The sequence below is a fragment of the Loxodonta africana genome, chromosome 19 (assembly GCF_030014295.1).
Source record: "Loxodonta africana isolate mLoxAfr1 chromosome 19, mLoxAfr1.hap2, whole genome shotgun sequence".
In the NCBI taxonomy this organism is placed as follows: Eukaryota; Metazoa; Chordata; class Mammalia; order Proboscidea; family Elephantidae; genus Loxodonta; species Loxodonta africana.
The window spans coordinates 64,983,580-65,003,149 of NC_087360.1; the positions used below are offsets into that span (position 1 = coordinate 64,983,580).

The 19,570-nt window shown below is 39.9% G+C and overlaps 1 protein-coding gene across 2 annotated transcripts in view; it reads right to left on the reverse strand.

Moving 5' to 3' along the window:
* UNC5D (unc-5 netrin receptor D) overlaps positions 1 to 19,570 on the reverse strand; it is a 627,625-nt gene that overhangs the window by 56,568 nt on the left and 551,487 nt on the right. For both annotated transcript variants that reach the window (XM_064272820.1, XM_003412541.4), the window contains 2 exons: positions 15,885 to 16,262; positions 11,575 to 11,659 (listed from right to left, as the gene is read on the reverse strand). In XM_064272820.1, coding sequence (XP_064128890.1) covers positions 11,575 to 11,659; positions 15,885 to 16,262 — 463 coding nt within the window. The remainder of the gene's footprint in view (positions 1 to 11,574; positions 11,660 to 15,884; positions 16,263 to 19,570) is intronic.

Sequence of the window (19,570 nt, forward strand, 5' to 3'; positions counted from 1 at the left end):
TGGTGGTGGTGGAGGTGTGTGTATGGGGTGGGGGAAGGGACTGTGGAAGGAACAGATGTTCCCTGGGACATATTCTCCAAATGTGGAAGTTTTAGGGCAAAATGGTGCCATGAACGTAGTTAATATTTTATTGATAGATGCTGGAGAAAGCCTTAGGCAAGCAGGACTTTGAAGCATACAGAGTAGTCAAAACGAAAGCTTATTAGTTTTCTAGTGCTGTTATAACAAATTGTCACAAATTTACTAGCTTACAACAACACAAATTTATTATCTTACAGTTTTGTAGGTCAGAAGTCTCACTGGGCTACAATCAAGCAGGGCTGAGTTCTTTCTGGAAGCTAGAGGGGAGAATCTGTTTCCTTGCTTTTTCCAACTTCCTTTAAGACCACCTGTATTCCTTGACTCCTGGCCCCTTCCTCAATCTTCAAAGCCAGCAGCATAACACCTTCCAATCACTCCCTCCTCTGTTTTATAAGAATCCTTACTTTGGGCCCACCCAGATAATCCAGGATAATCTCTTTATCTCAAAGTCCTTAACTTTAATCACATCTGCAAAGTCCCTTTTGCCATATAAGACAACATATTCATGGATTCCAGGGACTAGGGCTGGACATCTTTAAACCAAAAAAACCAAACCTGTTGCCATCGAGTCGATTCTGACTCAGAGAGAACCTGATAGGACAGAGTAGAGCTGCCCTACAGAGTTTCCAAGGAGTGCCTCGTGGATTTGAACTGCCGACCTTTTTGGTTAAGCAGACATAGCTCTTAAATACTATGCCACCAGGGCTTTGGGCCTTTATTAGGACTACCACAAGGCTTTTTACTGCTTGCTCACTTTGGTGTAAGAACTTAGAGACATTTCTGCTGCTGCTGCCTTCTGGTTGTTTTTTAATTTCCCAGACACCACACATTCTGACCAAGATGTCTCTTTACTTCTTCAGTTTTTTTGTTTTGTTCCTTTTCTGTTTTCCAGAGTGAAACTCCATATCTGCATATAACTTTATGGAGTCCCAGGCTGTTGTTATGGTTTGTATTAAAGATTGTAACCAAGGGAGTAAGGGGGTTGGTTGATTGCCCCCATTTTCAAAGGGCTATGTGGATTGTCTTAGAAAGTACAAAGGCAGACTCAGCTTGGGCAAGTGTCTTCTCCCAGCATTTTTATTAGGCTATAGTTCTTTTTTTTTTTTTTTTTATAGCTAAGTGAAGTGGAAAGGATGATATATATATTAAATATTTTAATAGGACAGGTTATTTCTACTTCCAGCATGGGCAATAAAAGAGATGATACATACAAATAAAAATAATTACAGTATGTGGTGTTCCTTTACAATGTGCAATCAAGCTCGTGAACCAATGACTTTCCCCTTATGGAAATAAGGCACACCTTGCATTCACATCTATTAACAACATTCACAAACCATTGTTAGCTTGTCAACAGCATCTTTAATTAAACCCTCCCCTGGACAACTCCAATCACTTCATATTGTGAGCTCACATGGGCTTCTAAGGTACTTTGATTAAAATGATGGCACTTTTTATTTATGCGTGTTTGTTGGTTTTTTTTTTTGTTGTTGGTGGACTAAGGGGGTGTGGGGGTGGAGTGAGGTCGAAGGAAATCTAAATCTAAAGGGCAAGGTATGGAGAAATTCTCTGTTCAAAAAAAAAAAACAAAAGAAAAAGATCATAAAAATGAGATTGTGAGAGTTCTTTTTTTCCCTTTTTGTTTCTCCATTTTGTTTCTCCTCCTCTTCTCCCTTTTTGGGGGAAATGGTATTATATTTTAACCTAAGTGACTTTGCGACGAAATCATCATGATTTTCCTGGGGAAAGGAGTACAGCCTTCAGCTAAAGGTGCATTAACCCTTCTAGGCCATTAAGATGCCATTTGATAAATTGCCCTTTTATCATACCGCATGGCACGGATAGCCTGAAAGAATTAATGCATTTCCCAAATGGTAGCAATTTTCTCCCCTTGCACTACCAGGAAGAGCCCTTTTGTTTGCTACTTAGAAAGTGCCTTTCCTTGGCAGTTTCCTAAGCATGATATAGAGTTAATTAGTGTCAAATCTCTTCAAAGGTAGTCCATTCTTCCCATAAAAACTTCTAAATCCGACTTTAAGCAACAAACTGGAATCCAAACTCATGATCCACTACTGAACAGAAACAGTGACAAGGCTAGTTCATTCATTTCCATCCACTGCCATCCATCAAGAAAAGCCTGGTGAAGTGGACTGGGACAAAGCTCTTCCAGGAGCCACCTTCCCAGCTTGACTGGTCATTGATCTCCTAATTGAAATGCCAGCCCACCTGGAGTGCATTGTTTGGACCCAAGAGGATACCTTCGAGTAAAATCATAGACTAGAGTACTATAAGAAATAGAAATAGATGCTAAGAACTTGATGCTGGGAGTTGTTTGTATTTTTACAAGGCTCTTGACTTTACAGTAAATAATATGTTTACTTCGAATTAATTGTTCCTTTCAGTCTAGGGATGTGATAAACAGTAAAAAAGGAAGAACTCATCATCACTGGGACAGAGCTAAAGCAAATTCCATGGGTCTCCCAGAACTTCCATTATCTATGCAATTAGAAAAATTAAGGAGGCACAAAGAAATAATAATATCAAAAGTTAGCACTGATATAACACTTTAGGTTTGCACCAGACTTCAGATATATACAGTCATTTGATTGCCCTTACCCAAATCTTGCAGCACAATTAGTAATATGCCAGATCCATAGATGATAAAACTGAGACCTAGAGGAAAAGAATGATACGCTCAAAGCCATACAGCCTCTAAGTGGCAAGGGGACTGAAGCGCAGTCCAAATCCCTCTGTCCTCCCCACTCTACTGTGTCACCTTATTTCTGATAATTCTGTATTTCTCAATGTCTAAGTCTGTGCTACTTTCTTGATAATTTATGTATATTATCCATTCACTTCACTGAGTTCAAGAACGGGCCAATTCTTACCTAGGAAGTCAAACATACACACACACATGCTCACACCTACAAACACTAAATAACAAAGGAAGGCAACGGATTTAGTTTGGGGCCCTGGTGGGATAGTGGTTAAGAGCTCGGCTGCTAACCAAAAGGTCGGCAGTTCGAATCCACCAGCCGCTCCTTGGAAACCTTACGGGGTAGATCTACTCTGTCCTGTAGGGTCGCTGTGAGTCAGAATCGACAGCAACAGGTTTTGTTTTTGTTTTGTTTTTAAGGACTGTAAGTATTCTTTTTTAAGTATATTCTATGCCCAAGATCATGACATCTCACTAGTAAGTAGGTTGCTGTCAAAAAGCAGATGTGGGATTTCAATTCAGCAGTCTCTTCGTTCTTGGTTATAAATACTATTTTTGCCTTTTATTTATTTATTCTTTAATCTATTTTTCCCCTTATCTTTTTTTGTTTTTTCTTAGAAGTCAAAGAGCTGTGTATATTCTCTGGAAAGAAATCCAAAGCTGCTCCCGGAGCGACTATTATCACAAACTCTCAAGTGACCTTCAGCTGGCAAATCTCTCTCTACTAATTAATCACCAGTTCCCAAGCCAGAATGCTGGGAATTATCTTCAACTCCTTCATCCCTTTCACCCCATATTAAACACACACACACATACACCCCAGTTGCCAAGTTCCTGTGCAAGTCTTTCTCAAATCTCCCCACTGATAGCGCTGTGGGGATTAGTGAACGGACTTAAAATGTTCAAAACTGGAGATAAGGACACTCAAACACAGAGTGACCCTTATTTCTTGCCTAACATGACGTGTTCTGAAGTTGAAAGGGGACATTATTAATAACAGTGTCAGCAAAATGCAACATATTTTACCCAACTCACAAGGACAGTGCTCGTATACTGAAGGCTTGAACTAGGGCAGTGGCCATGGAGAAGGAACAGAAGATATACCTAGAATGCCAACATGATCCTGTGTCCTTAATCTCAAGGCTTAGCAATCCCTACCCACCAGCTGAATTTCAACTTCCTCTAGGGAGAAACAACACTCTACATGATCTGCCGTTGTTAGGTGACTTTAGTTTGTTCCGATCCTATGTACAAGAGAATGAAATGCTGCCCAGTCCTGTGCCATCCTCACAATCGTTGCTATGTTTGAGCCCATTGTTGCAGCCACCGTGTCAATCCATTTCCTTGAGGGTCTTCCAATTTTTCACTGACCCTCTACTTTACTAAGCATAATGTCCTTCTCCAGGGACTGGTCCTCCTGATAACTTGTCCAAAATACGTGAGATGAAGTCTAAGGTGCGTTCTGAAGTTAGAATATCAGGTTACTTAATTCTGTGTGTGTTTAATCAGCTCTGAGCTTTTGCTGTCAATTCCAGGAATACAGATAATGTCCACTGTGTCCCAAACACCACTCTGCCACACATGTATCACTGTCTACTCCACGATATCCGCCCCCACTACCACAGCTGGCAATAAACTCCTCAAGCGTAAGGTACCGTATTCTTTTTACTCCACTGTACTCCATGTATTTGGCACTTCATAGTCATTGAGCTGAACTGAGTTCCAAATATCAGCTGGGAAAACCATCTGATTGGTGCGTAATACCTTGCAATGAGAAGGTGCGGTGTCTCTTGCCTTTTAGCCAGACTGTCTCCCATGCACCAATATCTGGCATCTGATCAGTTACCTGGTGTCAAGGTATAGCCAAAAGCAGGTATTCTTATTTGGAATTCAAGAGGCAAGGTTTTGACTGGGGACCACTACGTTAATCACAGAAACCTCGTAGCAGTGGCTTCGTACCATCCGAGATCTCAGAGCCATCGAACGCTCCAGCAAGGATAGAAGCAATTTCATATTTTACTGGGGATGAGAAGTTGTAGAATGATCTCAAAAGTCTGATTTAACATAAAGAATACTTTACTAAAACAGATTAATTTCATAAAAACTCCCTTTTTAATAAGTAGGCTGGCCAGGTGGACGGTATTTTAAATCTCATTGATAAAAGATAAACATATACATGCATTCTTTCTAGTCTTCTAGTAAGGATATTCTCCCAAACAGTCTAATCCCACTTCTGAGTGCTTATGTCTTCTGTTAGGCATGATGGGTGAGTAGTTGTGTGTTTAGATGTTTGTTTTGGTTTGTTTTATTCATGCTACCATGAAAGAAAAGCCACATGGAGCCATTTCACAGAAGTAGCCTCTACTACAGTGTTTAATTGTGAGCCCATTATAGGAAGGAAATTCTATCGTCTCCTCCATTTCCCAAAGCTACTTTTTTCTTTTTTCCTAGGCTTGTATTTGGTCTTATCTCATATTTAGCTATTAAAACCAGTGCAACATTTAAGTACCCTAAAAAAGATAATTTTTTATATCACTATTGCCTTTACCTTCCCAAGCTTTACACCAAGATGCACACAGTGGACAGGCCTTCTATATATAGCATTGTATAGCAAAACACACACACTCATACATACACATGTGCACGTGCACACACACAAACAAAAACGAACAAAAAACTGGAAGACAAATTAAACTATCACATTTGGGCTGAGCACAGATTCTAAAAAGTCTCCTTTTGTAAAAGAGTCAGTAAGATCACTTACAACATTTCTGATTCTAGCCTAAGCATCTGGTCAGGAATATCCATATGACAGAATAATTGGAAAAAATAAATGAATGTTTGCCTTTGGTTTCATTTTATTGCTTCTCAGAAGAAAGCTCCATATAATAATTTTCTGGTCCAGTTCTCTACTCTCTGACCATGCGCTGGGGAGGCTCCCAGATGGTGGGAGAGACGGAGTGGGAAGAGAGGGCTACCTCTATGTCATCATCTTATTTGAATACATATTGGGAGAATATCTGCAGTGAGACATTTGATTTTTTAATTCTCTGGTTTGAACATCCTATTTTTATATATTAAAAAACATGATCAAAGCCTTATGACAGAAGATAGAATGAAAACATTTCCCCCAAAAGTACCACAAATCCTTCAATTTGGAGTTTGGGAACTGAGACAGGCATTTTGCATATTACTACTGCCTTTTTTTTTTTTTTTTTTACTGCTGGTTTTCTCTCCTCCAAAGGCCTGTGATAGGAAGCTGGGTCTAGCACTGAGCTCGCTGCTTGAATTCCCTGAATCCAGAAGAAATCCAAAGGTTTCAGATTAGCAAATAATCCTGGCAGCCTGGTTTCATGCCACAGCCCTTCCATGAGGCAGCTCTAGCTCCTGTTTCTGCGATGTCACCAAAAGTCGGCTATTTTGTAACTTGGGAAATGCATGGAACCTTACTCTTTGTTCTGTCTGTGGCAGGGCCTGAGGTTCAGTGGAAGGAAGCTGCTTAAGGGAATGTTCTGGCATCCAAGTGACTTGAAAGCAAGGGAAATTATCTGCACTTAGCCACTCTTGAAGACTCCCCCACCACAGCCTTATAGAAACCTGCTGGAGAATGTTGTACCGGAGGCTGGAAATCATTGAGTTATAGCCCTTACACCGGTTTCTTTGTCTGGCTAATTCCTACTCACCTTTTAAGACTCAGCTCAGGAAGCCATCTCCAGGAAGCCATTCTCCCCCTTCTCTCTCCCTGCCTTCCCCTAGAATGGAGTAAAGACTCTCTCTTTTTTCCATTGTTCTGATGAAAGCCTTGCTTCTCATCAAGCACTCTAAAAGCAAGTCTTACTGAACTTGAGACTAGCATGCCTAGCTATTCCTTAAAGAGTTGGGGGCAGGGGGGAGGTGATGTGATGTAGTCTAAAGAATGCACTGTTAGTAAAACATCTGCTTTCATGCCCAATTCTGCCACCACCCACTTGTAAAACCTAAGGCAAACCCGCAAACCTTTCTTGGTCTTAATTCTCAAGTTTATAAAATTGGGATTTTATTATTATTATTTACCATGCAGGATTAGTATAAGAATTAGAAGATATACTGTAGGTAAAATGCTTTATAAAATATACATGTATCAATTGTTGTTGTTAGGTGCCGTCAATTTGGTTCTGACTCATAGTGAGTGTATGCACAACAGAACAAAACACCGACGGGTCGTGCGCCATCCCCACAATTGTTGCTAAGCTTGAACCCATTGTTGCAGCCACTGTGTCAATCCATCTCATTGAGGGTCTTCCTCTTTTCTCCTGACCCTTTACTTTACCAAGCATGATGTCCTTCTCCAGGGACTGTTCCCTCCTGACAGCATGTCCAAAGTATGTGAGACATAGTCTTGCCATCCTTGCTTCCGATAAACATTCTGGGTGTATTTCTTCCAAGACAGATTTGTTCATTCTTTTGGCAGTCCATGGTATCTTCAATATTAATATTAATAATAGTGTATTGATTAGGCTTTCTTATTTTATCACCTTTGAGACTGTTGTGTTCACTGTATTGTATCTCATGCAACTCAGCAGCATCCTTATAAGGTAGGATGGAAGTAGCTACTATTATTTTTAAAATGAAGAAACAGAGGCACAAAGAGTTCAATTAACCTCCCTAAGGTCACATGAAAGGAGCCCTGGTGGCACAGTGGTTAAAGCGCTTGGCTGCTAACCAAAAGCTTGGTTGTTCTAAACCACTAGCCGCTCTGCTTGAGAAAGATGTAACAGGCAGTCAGCTTCTGTAAAGATTTACAACCTTGGGGACCCTATGGGGCAGTTTTAACCTGAATTTTTTTTTTTTTTTTAATAGGGTCACCGTGAGTTGAAACTGACTCAGCAGCAATGGGTAAAGTCCCATGAATAGTAGTGAAACCAGGGCCTCTGCGCCTGAGCCCACATTCTTAGCCACTGAGGTCAAATGTTTTCTAACATGGTCTTTACTAAGATTTGCACTGGAGTAAAACTTATTTCTAGCCTTTCTGCTCTCAATTCTGTAATGTGTAACAATTTACCCCCACAGACTTTTAGCAAATTCTCAACAGGCCTCAGACCCTGCCTGCCTCACTCTCAGAGGTCTTACAACGCTATCTGCAGGATGCCTCTTTACAGAGGCCAAGATTTGCGACACAACTTCAGAAAGTTGTTCTCCTAAAGCCTGCTACATCAAGGAGAGGTGGGATCATTTAGTACATGAGCGTTGGAATTGAAGCCAGATATCCAGAGTTCAAGTCTCAATGCTGTCATTAAGTAACGTGCCCTTGGGCAAGTAGCTTAGCTGATGCTTTTTAGTTTTTTTTTTTTTCTCCATCTCCACAATTGGTATAAAATCCTCTTCCTCAAATGTTATTGTGGAGACTAAATGAGTCAAATGTGTGGGAAGATATTTGGTAAATTATATAATACAGAGGTGAGCAATGATTACTTTTCCAAGAATGCAAAGCCCTGTTTGAGCAATTTAATGTGTGTGTATACACACACATACATATATTTCACATACATACATATACACAAATATGAGTGCATGTGTGTGTTTATATACATACATCTGGAAATTCTGGTGGCACAGTGGTTAAGTGCTACGGCTGCTAATCAAAAGGCCAGTAGTTTGAACCCACCAGGTGCCCAGGCGCTCCTTGGAAACTCTATGGGGCAGTTCTACTTCATCCTATAGGGTTGCTATGAGTTGGAAATCAAGCCAACAGCAAAGGGTTTTTTTTTTTTTTTTTTGGTATATATATATATATATATACCAAAAAAAAGTCAGCAGAGATAATTTCCTAAACATTATAATCAACCAAAGCTCTTGATTGCTGGCAGAAGTTGGAAAGATTCGTTATAATGGTTGCTTAAGTCTAAAAATGTAGAGGTAGACAGAGAAAGGAATTTTGAAGAAGAAGGAAAGTGACATCCTTTCACTTAAAGTACAGAGTCCCCTCTTGCAGGCTTACCGGGAATGCAAACAGAATCCCTCGAGAGAGACCGGGTATGATCAGTTCAGACATTGAACGACCTCACGTTAAGCTTACCAAAAAATCAAAGTATAAGCATACGAAACTATTTGAATACGGGGGCTGCTTTGAGTCTTTGATTCATTCCACACTGCCGTGTCCCTGGAACTCTGGTACAGAATTTGGACCAATGATATCAGTTACAGTTCCATTAAATCGTCACTCCGCTATACCAGGGAGGTAAGTTAGAAACAGGCAATAGGAAAATATCATCCATGTGCAAATGGAATAGCCTTCAATTTAAATAAAGCATGAAGGTGTTGTTTGGGAGCTCCTACAATATTCTGTGTGTATGGAGGTGTTGGAGAGTCAATAACTCCAGTTGTCACATCTATGAACTAAAAGGAGGGAACTCTGGTGGCCCCGAGGCAAAGATGAAAGACTCTCAGTGGTGCTGTTCCAGCTCTGAGGACTTGGAAGAAAATGGGCCTTATCCTGAACACAAGTTCAAAATGGCAGAACAGTATAGAATGAAAATGGATTTTCAAGTGACATTATGAAGAAAGAATGACACTAAATAGCTATATAAATGGTCTTTTCCTGATAAATCACAGGATTAAAAGCTGAAAAACTCAAATCCAAGCAGCTTCCTGGCAGAGATGGAAAAAAAACACCCCAGCGTAGAAAAACGAAAAATAAAAGTAGCGGAAAGACATTTGCTATTTTTAATGGTTTTATAAGTAGTTGAGAGCTACTCAAAAGGGAGAGAGGATTGCCAAGGAAGACTAAATGGCCTGTAGCCCAAGAATTGGTCATTTTCTTAGGAGATAAGAGTATCTAGGAAGATTTCAGCAATGTGAAAAAGAATGTGTGCTTCCTACAATTTTATTTTAACCTCAGTCTAATACATAGGAAAATGTACACCTCACCAGTCTCATATTTGGATAAACTGCTCCTGTTTCCTTCTGCTTTTCTAGACAGCAGTAGTGAACTCACATCTTAGATACAGAAGAATAAATTGAATCGGTTAACACGGGACATACAAAGCTACTGATGTTCCAGGGCACGACCACACTTGGTCCAATCTGTCTTTCGAGGTCTGAAGGCTTTACTGAGTTCTTGGGTATCTCTCCCTCCTATTTCACAATTACCCCATGTCAAATGATCATTATTTTGCTATGCTCTTAAGTCATTTTATTTAAGTCCTTATATGTTTGATTTCTCTTGCATATTCTACCTCTGACCTTCTAAGAAGGATCATCTAACAAGAGACAGGGATTGGGGTAAGTTGTAAATTAGATGCCTGTGAAAATGACAAAGAGCCCTAGGCTGGTTTTCACAAAATGAGGTAGAAGATACTGGTGGTGGGTTTGAGAGGAAGAAGTTGAACATAGGCTCACTGGATCAATGACAATGAAGAAAAGAGGATGCCGAGGTAGAATTTGCAGGAGGCTGTGGCAGGACTTCTGTAGGATGATGTGTTTAAAAGTGTACAGTCGATTGTCCATGACCTTAATTTCGAACAGGTATAGTTTTTTTTTTTATTTTTATAGTTTCCTATGTAAATCAACCAAAGGGATAAAAAAGAAGTGACTCCCACTCAGGGAACTCTGCTTTTAGATCTGCTTACCCGACTTATCTGACACTTTGAATAAATGCTTCAAAACTCTCCAAGCCTTGATTTTCCTCATTTGCCAAATGGAGGTATGTAGATACCAGCACCTTTTCAGTTGCACAGGTAAAGAATCTAGCTTTGCTGGACTAAGGAAATGTCATGAGAACCCAACATGGTACAGCTACACAGAGATAAGCCCAGACCCTCACCAACAACTGGCTGGCAGAGCTTTTCTTTCTACTACTCTCAAGCCCTGAAGAGCAGAAAGTTAAAGCCATTGGTCATCAACAAATTCTATAGAAATAGTTGTCGAAATCTGTTAAAACCATCTGTTTCTCTGGATGTTTTTCCTTGCAGGGTGGTTCCTTCATGTGTTTTTTGCTAAGAACAAAAAAATCTATTCTAAAATAATCAAGATGCTATGACTAAAAATGCCGAAGCTATCTACCCAGTTTATGAGAAAAATTGCTTTCTGAAGAAGAGTTCGGTTTATCTTGTGTAGAAGAAGGCAACGTTTCCACAAATGTTATAGTTGCACTAAGAAAACAACCAAATTACTTTCATTAGAAGAATATGCGATAACTGAATTATTTAATTCTGTTGGATTTTGTCAGACCTGAAAGCTTTCAGTTCTACTCTGTCCTAGAGGGTCACTAAGGAGCCCTGGTGGTGCAGTGGTCAAAGTACTCAGCTGCTAACCAAAAGACTGGTGGTTTGAACCCACCAGCTGCTCCACGGGAGAAAGATGTGGCACTCAGCTTCCATAAAGATTACAGCCTTGGAAACCCTATGAGGCAGTTCTACTCTGTCCTACAGGGTCCCTATGAGTCGGTATCGACTCTATGGCAACAGGTTTAAAGATTACAGCCTTGGAAACCCTATGAGGCAGTTCTACTCTGTCCTACAGGGTCTCTATGAGTTGGTATCGACTCTATGGCAACAGGTTTATAGGGTCACTACGAGTTGGAGTTCACTGGACAGCACGCAACAACAACCAAGGCAACATGTGTGTTTTCATTCTAGCCAATAGTTTGGGGACTGTTTTTCCCCTCTGTGTGGTCAAGTCACTCTCTATCTCACCCACACACTTTTATGTCTTATTATCTTAATAACTTCCAATTTTCTGCAAAGGTTCCATTCCATATCTAACATGTCATTAATATGCCATTCTTCTCTGTCTCTTACCTAGGTTCACCTTGGTTGATGGACATATAAATCTCCCAGGAATTCTCCTCAGGGATGGCACCATGTGGTATGAGTAAACTCACCCCTAAAACAGAAAATCCAAGAGGTTATTCATGAATTTTCCAAATATCTTGAAGCAGCTCAAAATATTATGGATGGTCAAAAAAGGACCTTCTCACAGCAATTCACGAAATCCCAATCCTTGGAAAATTTATAAAGTCCTTAAGTCTATAACAGTGACATAAAGAGGAGCATATTATTTAACTGAGTGTTCAAATTAGTTTTTTTATTGTAAACTGTTGCAGCATTTTTTGGATCTTTTAAACGATTGTGTGCTTTAAGCCAGGCACTTTCAAACACAGCTGGGGATATAAAAGTTTAGGAGTTTATCAAAGCGTTAGTTAGTCTGCTTCAGATTTTAAAAATGTATTTATCTTGTTTCTGTCCACTCATTTCTGGAAAAGGTACCTGAGATGATGGGTGAGCCATCTAATAGTTTGCTAGATCCTGGGATGAAATAGTTCTACAAATTGTGTATCTGAGTGTAAGTGTAGGGAAGTGCTCAATGCAGTACCGCACTTTGTCGAGGAGACTGGAGAAAGGGTATCTAAGAAGCATAGGAGCTTAATAGGTTGTTGTATAGCCTGTAGTTGGCCCTAAATTTGAAAACAGAGGCTAGAAAGGGCTAAAGTTAGCAGTGACTTAACCATATTCATGCCAATGTCAAGGTGAATAAAACCCAATAGTCTTATTTGAGTAAAATCAGATAATGCAGCGAGGGCAGACACCAGAACCACATCAGGCTGCATTGACAATGTCCCTCTCTCCTCCTGAGTGCTGTCAAGTAAATATTTCATGTTGACCAAAAATGAAAAGTCTAGAGAGAGCAGGGATTCTCTTTAATGTAGCTTCCTGTTTATAAGAAGAAATAAATTAGAGACACAGTAAGATCTTTAGGAAATAAAATCTCAGGGCATCTTTCTATTCTTTGAATAATGCGGCTCTCACCCATTCTCCTTTCATTAGAGCTAATGTAATTGCACAGAAAGCTTTCGGGTTGCTGATGATAATTTAACTCGAGAGATGGCAGGCTTTACTGATACCTTCTACGTGCCTGTTAGCTGCTCTTGAGTCAAGGAATGCAAGACTCATTGCAAAACAAGTTATCTGTAATTCACATTTATGAGCATTATTCAGTAACACACTAGTTATCATCAGTATCTTTCACTAGCACTAAGAATGAGGCACATTTAAATCTTGCTTACAGCCTTTTAACAAGATCCATTTATATTCTGGACCTTAATGTCAATATAGAAGAACTGTAATTGCCATATTTAGGGGCCTTCATTTAAGCTTCTCCTTCCATTTCCTATCCTTCCTTAAATGTGGCTGCCAAATGCCGTGGCCTCTATATAACATCCTTCCCTGCTGTTGAGCAGAAGTTGTAATGCACAGGATATTCAGTGTGCTTGGACACCAAACTAAATACATGCCCTAGACATTTTGTCTGTACCCTTAGTTTGACATAGTACTTCCTCTCTGTTGCCTCTCCTTTTAGGCTGTTATAACAGAGACATCCAGTCCCTATTCTTCATATATAGAAGCATGGGAGACCATCATCAAACAATAATGCTATTTTACATCAATAACACTTAGCACAATGCCTGGCACAGAGTAGGCACTCAATAAATATATCATGAATAAATGAATGAATGGATAGGATTCAAAATTCTTACTGAAAACACCATGTTATGAGATACCAGGGCCTGACGGTCAACTCCTACATCAAATCAGAAGAAATATAGGTATGGACATTTGAGAAGCGCTGTTTGTACAGCAGATCAGATCTCATTCCTTTCAAGTCAGCTTAATTTCCTAGGTTTAGATTGAAACAGTGTTCATAATACTCCCAAATTCAGCCTGAATCAATGGGATCATTGAAGCTTTAAACTGTTTCTTCTTTCCTTCAATCAGAAATTGTACCATTATCCTTTGGATATACTTCTCTCTTGCTACCCAAACAGGCAAATTGTACACAGAGACTGAAGACAGCTCAACAGAGAAGCAAGGGTCGTAGGGGTGGTAATGGTGGCAGCAAGTTTTGTTTTATAAAGAATGAGAGGCACTGTGGGAGAGCTTCATGCCTATGGTCCCCTAAAGAAGCATCCGTGTTCAATATGTCATTCACCAGTTATCTTTGATTAAAGAAAAATATACTTCCCCAAACTACACCTGCTACCTCGACAGCCTTTTATTTGATATGACAACATAACCACCTGTCTGCGTTTCAGATTTCATACTTTGCATAACAAACCATCTTTAAATTGTAGGGACCACCCTGATCTTCTTAGGAAATCATTGCCAGACACCATACGACAATTTTCCATGGATTGCATTAAAACAATCTTATTTCTGTGCCTTGCTTTCTTTACATACTAGCTACCCAGGGCATATTTTGCATTTATGCCCTGCAAATAATAGAGCATAGGTTTCAATTCCCTACACTTATTGGTCCTCAAACTCATTCCCAGGGAACAGCTTCAATCTTGTCCAAGGCTCCTTGTTAGGGGCTTGGAAAATTCTCCTTCCACAAAGGAACTCTTTGGTAATCACTCGTAACACCATCAGAACCTTTTGTTTTTGGCATGAGTGCTTCTCGAGCCAGAGGGAAGGAAGAAGAGCCTCTGGTTCATCCTGATTCATCTCTTCGCTTTCTTTGATTAACATTAAAACAAACGTAGCCAATGAATGTGTTGGCTTTGGCATTCCTCCACGTGCGTATAAATGAGAATGTGTACAAATGAGAAGAGAGAGTGTCGGTCAATTTATTCATCCAATAACTACTGAGAATCTTCTCAGTGCCCAGCACTGAGCTCGAAGGTGAGGAGGAGATAAATGCACAATAACTCAAAGTGTATCTTTATGGGATTCTGCTGTGTATACCCTAGTCACTTTGAGAGGGCAGGAGTTGTGTCTTTTACTTTTTCCAGAAACCATGCTCCTTGTTTATGGATTATTACACAAGAGGGCACTTGGTAAATGTGGCTGATTGGCTCATTTTGAAATGAGTCTCCCATATTCGTCTGCTGGTTATCACCAGGGATGACTGCATTGCACGCAGACCCTCAGACATATTTAAATGAAGATCTCTACCACGTCCTAATCTTCCTGAGGATGAAAATAGAGAGAATTGGAAAGTTAGAAAACAACATCATTGTTAGGGCTGTACTGAGGGGGATATTTGCCTGAAACGGAGTTTGTAAGGAAGCCATTGGTCTGGAACAAGACGACATTCATCAACTCGAATGAATTGCAGTCTCAGGTCACCAAGCTACAAGGTGGATCAGCTGGGTGGAAGAGCAGCATTAGACTAGTCCTATTAGAGACTTAATTTTTATAACATAAAATGTTTGATTTGGAGGGTTCTTTAGCTTCACCCTAGAGAAAATCTGCCAAGGAACATGGCCCTAAAGACCATGATTCAGTGCTAACCTAGTGGACTCTTTTCCCTCTTAGGAGTAAACAGATCAGCCTACTATCTAATTCTCATTGCTCCAAAATCAGGGAAGATATTCACCTCTTCTGTCACCCAGTTAGGTCTCAGATGGAACCCGAAGACTAATCCATAGATAGACATTTTAAAAATGATCTGGTCTGGGCATCTTAAGTATCCTGCCAAAGCATCCAGAAAATCTTCTCCCTCCCAACCAAAAGGAGGAAAAGAAAAAACAAAAAATACTCAAGAACTACTTGTGCTTATGACATATCCCTGAAACTGAAGTTTAAATCCTTATCATTATAGCATTATAGCCAGGTCTAAGGACACTTTTTGGTTTTTAAGGACACTGACAGTGGTTATTAGGTCAGTTACTGATAAAAGTACACTCTGAGTGTCATTTCACTAAATTATCTACTAGTGCTTGGGTAAATATGATACCTGACAGTCCTGGCCTTGGGCTATATCAAAGAATGTTTTCAATGCTTGCTTATCATATCATTGGAAATGTATTTCCAAGGAGTTTAAGCCTTGAGGAACTACTCAAATCTTTTGAGCAAATATGGCTATCAACTCTAATTGGGTATCAAATGGAGTGTTCAGTCCATTCTGAGATGAAGAAAGCAAAAATCTAATCTCAGTGTCGGTTCTAGTTTGCTGTGTAAGTCACGTGGACTTATGGAGCCATGGTGTTTGTAGCTCTGACAAAGGAAGAGCAAACATCGTAACATGGATCTGAGGGGACATGATCATGTAAATATAAAATGTTTACACAAATGCAAGAAAAATACAGACATACACGCTTGTCACTCACCTGTATTTGGCATTACTAAGCGGCCCCCTAAATGGCCAAAGACACCAGTTGTCCTTAGTTCTGTCCTTGTGGGAAGTGATGATAGATTTTGGATGTATGGTGTTTTGTTTCTAGGATGCATTGTACTAAAGCCATGGTTGTTTCCATGGGGAAAAGTCCCAGGATGATTCTTGCCATGGTACTCGGCTCTCTCAGGCACTCCCAAAGAAACCACGAATGAGCTCTGGACTTTGACTTTGATGTCTGACAAAGGGTTAAAGAGTGAAGACTCTGTCATGAGTTCCTTATCCAGAGGGTCCTGTAGGCATATGGGCCCACTGTATGTTCGGCTCACGGTCAGGTCTGGTTGCATGGAGGAATTCAGGAGGAGGGAGTTACCTGGTTGAAAGAAAAAAAAAAAAGGGTCTGTCACTCAAAAACTATAAGGCACTTCTGTTACCCCTTTCACATCTGCCTCTACTAACTACACAACAAGCTGTGTGGTTGTCAGCTGTTCCACTCAGAACTGGCTCTTCAGGCCCAACCTGCATATCTAGAGTAGTTGTCACAGGCTGGACACCTGTGACCATGGCCGTGGACTCAGGAGCTCTGGAGTCCCTGAATGCCACTGACAAAATCATTAATTTCCCAGAGCTCCTCACGTGTTATCTTTTCAAAACAAGTATTTCTGGCATTCCTTCAGGCAACTACCTCAGGTATTATTGTTCATGTGATTATTTTAACTGGCAAAGAGAAGCTAAAAAAAAGAAAAAAAAAAAAAAGGCAGAAGAAAGATGTTTTGTAATCCAGCCTGGAACAAAAATAACACCTGTTCATTTCAAATGGCAGGAGATGACACAGCATGGCGAGTAGGTATTGCTGTTTATAACCGAGGCTGTGTGGTTTCTAACACGTTTCATGTGGAACTCCGGGTGGTTTCTAAACCTGAAGGAAGCGATGATGTGTCCTCAGAGTGAAAGGGTCAGGAAACTTCACGAATTGCTCCACGTCTGAGCGGCCAATTTGCTCTAATAATGCACATGTCACTCTGAGAGTGAAAGGACGCCATTGAGGGATTTTGAGGGACTCGAATTCTACATGAGGAACAAACAGCTTAGAATGGCTTCCTTTCTGTTGCCAAACAAATGAAAAAAACAATCTTTGCAAAAACATAAGAAATTGGACTTTGTCATCTGTTGCGGCTCACCAACTTTTTGAAAGCCAAATATTAAAAAGAAATGCTGTGATATTTTCTTGTGATGAAGTAATCTCATTTTTTAGTAAATAACAAAATAACCTTCAGTCCCAAACCTCCCACCCATATCAGTCCGTCAATGTGACATCTCAAATTGAAACGCAAACCATATTAAACAATTTTCCTTTGGGGCCTGACAAAGACATTGAAGTACGATATTTCTGAAAATGTTACAATTCTAAGCCATACTGTATTAGCCTCTATTTTTTTTCCATTTTCATAATTTGTAGCCATGCTACCACAAAATCTATAATCCTGGATTTTCCCACCTCTTATTCTGATGCTCTAAGAATCCACAATCACAGAGAATGAGATGCCAAATGAGATGAAGTAATTCTGTAGATCTAAAAGATCCTTGGTGATGCATTTTTCATGTTTGAGGCTGTTAAGCCAAGACACAGGCACAATCAAGGAACTGAGCTTTTTAATAGAAGTGTATTGAGTTCTACACGTTACAACCTCGCTCTTGTTTATGGTCTTCCCAGGCAAGGAGTGCAACTGAAGAACCAGCCCACATCCTAAAAGAGTTTTTGGTGTATAAGTTTCCACTGAGACCTGAACAGTCTTTGAGTCTCCTAATTTATCTCAAGCCCTCACCTTCTGAAATTTAATTTTTGCCTATTCTTATAAGACCCTCTTAGCTTATGTGCAACAAAGAGGCAAATACATTTTCCAGAGGCAGACAGCACTTAAATACAAGTTGTCTGACTATACAAGTATTTACATACGATAAAGTCTGCAACTGAAGCAAGCTGACTGCCAACTTGCTTCAAGTCTGATCAGGGGCAGTTCATTAAGTCACTTCAAGCTTCTCTCTGGTAGTACTTTTTAAATTCCCTGATTTCCTTTAAAGCCTCACTGTTCATTGTCCTGGTGAACCAGTTGTACTGCTCAAGAAAGGAAGTCGAATACAGTGGAGGTAAAATCATGTGACCGTCGATGTGAGATGTATCCGCACAATAAATATAGGGTATGGTAGTGTTTACCAAAGAATTTTTCCTTAGATCATTGATTTTTTTAAATTCCTGGCCCAAATTAAAAATGGTCAAGTAAGTTTGGAAAGGCTACATATTTCTCTTAGCAATTCATAATGCATGTAAGTTTTGAGAAGCCCTGAAGTAAAGAGATCTATTTAACCTTATCAAAATCAGCATTCCCCAAACATATTTATGTTAGGAAATCATCACCCTCACCTCCTACCTAGTGCTCTACGTTATATACTGATATTCTGTGCTACGATAAGAAGAAACAACCCACTTTTAGAGCAATATTCACTGCGTTTATTGAGCACCTTCAATATGCCAATGGCTTGTCCATGTTATTCCAGGGAATTTCATCCTCACAAAACCCATGTGAGGTGGGTGTCGGTATCCCCATTTTATAGATGTTGCATAGACGTAAAAATTGAAACTCAGTGTAATTAACTAGGTCATATAGTAATTTGGGGCCCAAATGTAGATGATTTCAAAACTGTCTCTCGCACTACTCTATTTCCTCTATTTTTAAGTGTTATGATTTAAGATATGAATACCTTGTTATTTCCTGGAAATATATTTCTAGTTTCTTAGGTAGTATAAAAATTAGTTCCTTTGGATTTATTCCTAATTAAATCACACAGACTGTATAGTCAAGTACATGTGGAATGTTCCTATCTAGGGCCGAGCAGACACCTCACACTGAGATTCTCTAAAGTAAGTAGCAAGGACTAAAAACACTCTGGTCTTCTCCGTCCACCTCCCGGTTTGTTTGGCTAGCATGCTTGGGTTTCCCCTTCTGAGCCCTGTCAGCTCAAGCACTGCTGAACAGTGAGACCTCCTCTTCTCGGGTGTTATGGGCACTTCCGACACACAATAAGCAGAACTAAAGATGACAATATTGACGATGAGAATCAAGGTAGAAAACTTCACCCCTTAAGGGAGGCGGTTTCATTTTTTTCTGAAATGCAAAGATGTGTGTGTCTCACTGGCACCTGGTGATCAGGAATAGATTTGGTCCATAGAAAAGAATTAAATGACTGCTTTGAAAATGAGTATTACTCTACTGTGATGTGACAGATTTTCCTTCCTCGACAACAAAAGGTTGCTTAGATTTGGCAACAATTGAGAATCATGTAGCCTGGGAATTTCATTTTTTCACTTGGCTAACTGACCTATCATATGTCTTCTAAATTCCTTAAACATTTAGAATTAAAAAAAAAATGCCATCGAGTAAATTCTGACTCATAGAGACCCTACAGAACACAGTAGAACTGCCCCATAGGATTTCCAAGTCGGTAAATCTTTACAGAATCAGACTGCCACATCTTTTTTCCTTGGAGTGGCTAGTGGGTTCAAACCACTGAACTTCGGTTAGCAGCCAAGTGCTTTAGCCACTGCATCACCAGGTCTCCTTCGTAATATTTAAAGTAGAAGTAACAAAAATAACCCCACCTAATAAATAGTGTATACGGGGG